This window comes from Rhinoderma darwinii, chromosome 3, assembly GCF_050947455.1.
Source record: "Rhinoderma darwinii isolate aRhiDar2 chromosome 3, aRhiDar2.hap1, whole genome shotgun sequence".
Taxonomy (NCBI): Eukaryota; Metazoa; Chordata; class Amphibia; order Anura; family Rhinodermatidae; genus Rhinoderma; species Rhinoderma darwinii.
In genome coordinates, this window is record NC_134689.1 from 430,542,605 (window position 1) to 430,546,331 (window position 3,727).

Sequence of the window (3,727 nt, forward strand, 5' to 3'; positions counted from 1 at the left end):
AAATTAGGTCACTTTAACATTTGTGTTTATTCTGGACATCTTATCTCTACGTGTGGGAGATGAGGATCTCAGTGGATTACATTTATGGTTTTCAATTCATTTCTATTGAGCCCTTGTGAATATTCTCTCTAGATTTGCTCAACTATAAAACCAGCTCCCTTACTAAAAAAATCTCAGCATTTGTATTATACAATTCAGTGAAGATGCTGCAGAGGAAAGCATGAAGTTTAGTTCCAGAAAGACGTTTCCTTTCCTTTCTTTATCTAAAACTTGAAGTCATTGTCTTGTTTATTGAAGGATTATCTGCAGCCTTGAAGATTGGGGTAAGACGGGCTAAATTGGGGGGGACTACGACCAAAAATGTGAAAAAATTTCAGTATCGGCATTTCACTCTACATTTTTAGAAACTCAATGACATTGATGATGCCTGGGTGCGACTACTATCTCTGCACCCTTTTTAACTAGGACCCCTGCTTACCTGTACACAGTCCTTATAGAAAACCCTATGAGGCTACACCCCATATCTCAGCTTCCTTGACTCACGTAAGTTTGACTTAGGGGTGCAGATACATCTTAAACGAGTTGTCTATGATTAGAAAAACATGGCTACTTTCTTCCAAAAAAAAACGCCACACCTATCCACAAATTCTGTGTGATATCACAATTCAGCTATTATCAGTGCAATGGAGCTGTGCTGCAATACCAGAAACAACCCACGGATAGGTGTGGCGCTGTTTCTAAAAAAATAAATTAAAAAAACCAGCTATGATTTTCTAATCCTGAACAATCCCTTTAATTTTCTGAATTTTTAATTATTCATTGCATTAATAAAGTTCATTATTTATGTGATGTGTATGGCTGATTAAATAGTTTAAAGGTCAAACAATGGAAAAGTTAATTAATGTCTAAAGACATATAGTTATAGTATTTTTTTATTCAACCATTAGCCAAAACTAATTGAGAAATAAGGCAAGACGGAATCCACATAGATACAGTATAACTATATATGACTTATTTCACGGTTTGTTATCTAGGTTGGCACTGGTACGGGTTCTCCTCAGGTGCCTCCTATAGTTGGGATAACTGATAACCGGGCTCAGCTACATGAACTTCTGGCTCTCTTGACCTTCCATTTCTTTTACCCTCCTTAAGGATGAGTCTGGGACAGAACCTATCATCAGTCGATGAGTTCTTCATTGTTGGCTTCCAGAGTGTTCATAGTTTCAGGATTTTACTCTTTATAGTTCTTCTTGTGATCTACATGATGATCTTAGCTGGAAACTTTCTGGTCATCACACTGGTGTCCACCACACCTTGTCTCCATACCCCCATGTACATTTTCCTCAGCCAGCTGTCCCTTTCAGATGTCATCCTCACCTCAACAATTTGCCCATACACACTTATTGTCATTTTACATGATGGCTCCACCATTTCGAAGGTCGGCTGCATAACCCAACTTTTTACCTTTTCGATGTCCATGATCACCGAATGTCTTCTTCTAACCGTGATGTCTTATGACAGATATGTCGCCATCTGTAAACCTATGCATTACCTTACTATCATCAGTTTTACATTTTGTCTTCAGTTGATTTCATTCTGTTGGGCTTCAGGTTTTCTTCTAACCGGAATAGTCACCATCTTGATCTCCAAACTTGACTTCTGTGGCTCCAATGTTGTTATTAACCATTTCTTCTGTGACTATGGACCTCTTTTACAACTCTCTTGCTCGGACACATCTCTTCTGGAATTAATAGTACTGGTTATAACCTCCCATGAAACTTCCATTGAAACCGTGTTTATCTTTACAACATACGTCTGCATTGTTCGCTCTATACTGGAAATATCAACCACCACCGGTAAGAAGAAAGCCTTCTCCACGTGCACCTCCCATCTGACCGTAGTTTGTATTTGTTTTGGATCACTCGTTGCCATCTACGTGTCTCCATCTGGAAAACAACAATTTAGCATGAACAAAATATTGTCCCTACTCTACACTGTGGTGACACCGTTATTAAACCCAATCATCTACAGCCTGAAGAACCATGAAATCAGGATCACCATCATAAATAGCTTCATCAGACTGAGGCAAATCTTAATTAATGACTAATCCACATTACCTTGTGTGTGTAATATATTGCTAGGAGCCAGGGTAAGAACCTATATTAGTCATAAGAATATTCAACTTTAAAAAGGTGGTTAGAGATTAGAAAAACTTGGCTTCTTTCTTCCAGAAATAGTCCCACTCTTGTCTGTAGGTTTTGACTTGTATTGCAGCTCTGCCCCATTCCATTAGATGGAGTTGAGATGCAATACCATGACCTATGGATAAGGGTGGAGCTATTTATATGAGAAAGCAGCCATGTTTATCTAATCTCATTCAACCCCTTTAACTATAGACTGAGTGACTTTTTACAGATACATTTTACCCCATTTTTATGGGAAGCAGGGAGCTAGGAAATTCCATTCTTTATCATTTAGGATATGAGACCTGTATTTCTAGAGATTTATTGATCTATATTGTAGAATGGGGTAAGTCAGGGGAATCAAAAACTGTGTCTTCCCTGCATTTCAAAGTCTGTGAAAAAAATAATATATATATACAAATAGTAAAAACATAAAAAATATTATTTTGGCTTTGTTAATCACATTGCTTCAACTTAAATCCGATCCCATGCTTGAGACTACTGGCTTTTTGCCCAGTTGGACTGTCTCCTTGACGACCCTGCCTGCTCTTATTATGTCACACAAGCGGGAGGTATAAAAAAAAAAGTAGTATCCTTGCCTGTGGTTAAAGTACTTTCTGTACTGCTAGTTACTTGCATTTATCCTGAATCTAACCCTGACCTTGACTTATCCTTCACTTTGACCTGCTCAATCCCTAAACCCATTTCCTAAGTCCACGTTTACTCTTCTTGTTCTCGCACTCTCAACTGATTCTCCAGTACTGACTTCTAGCTCCATTCTGACTGTGCTCCAGCAATTCCTACATCGCATCTGCCACAAATCGGGAACTACTCTAGGAACGGTGACCTGGGAATCCAACCATAAAAATCCATACTGCCTTCAAGGGGTTTTATTTTTTGTAATTTTTAAAAAACTGATTTTAGAAGTCCTGATAACTGGAATAGGGTACATACAACAGAAGGTTACCTTACATATTTATTAAAGGGAACACCTCATGTAAGTTATTTTAGTCTTTTTCATTAGATTCCAGTCTGTAAAAGAGAAATAATGTGTTTGTTCTTTATTTTAAATGATGTAGATATTTTATTTTTACATTTTAAAACAACTCCATGGAGGTGGCCATATTCGAGAAACATGCTTCCTTCCAGTATCGACTGATATTGACAGTATAGCAGGGTACAGATGTAGCCTTCTCTAATGACTTGCTGCAGTGTGATATCACACAACAATAGCCATTGAAAAGTCATTGAAAACGTCGAGTCAAGATAAAGACGGCTACATCTGTATGTGCGCTTTATGGCAGCTGCAATGATTTGGAGCTAATCAACAGAGAAATGTCAATTGACTATAATTGTCCCCAGGATGTGAGGGAGCACAGGCCCTCCATGAGAAACCAGAAAGTGACAGGGGGCTGCATACAGAGCCTTATCTGTTTGTATATTGTACAGTGTTGTCGAGGTCTGCAGCAGATTCAGAGTCCAGTGGCTGAAATGATCAGGCAGGAAAGAGATAATAGCAATAGTAATCCAGTAACAATGCAGGT

The 3,727-nt window shown here is 38.4% G+C and overlaps 1 protein-coding gene across 1 annotated transcript; it reads left to right on the forward strand.

The window, feature by feature from the left end:
• Window positions 1-1,153: 1,153 nt before the first annotated feature.
• On the forward strand, window positions 1,154-2,107 carry LOC142750788 (olfactory receptor 6C4-like). The gene has a single exon (XM_075859765.1). The coding sequence runs from the start codon at window positions 1,154-1,156 to the stop codon at window positions 2,105-2,107; it is 954 nt and encodes a 317-aa protein (XP_075715880.1).
• The last annotated feature ends 1,620 nt before the right edge of the window (window positions 2,108-3,727 follow it).

What these genes read in the sequence shown, in the direction of transcription:
- LOC142750788 (XM_075859765.1), top strand. Translation starts at nt 1,154, where the DNA reads ATGAGTCTGGGACAGAACCTATCATCAGTCGATGAGTTCTTCATTGTT.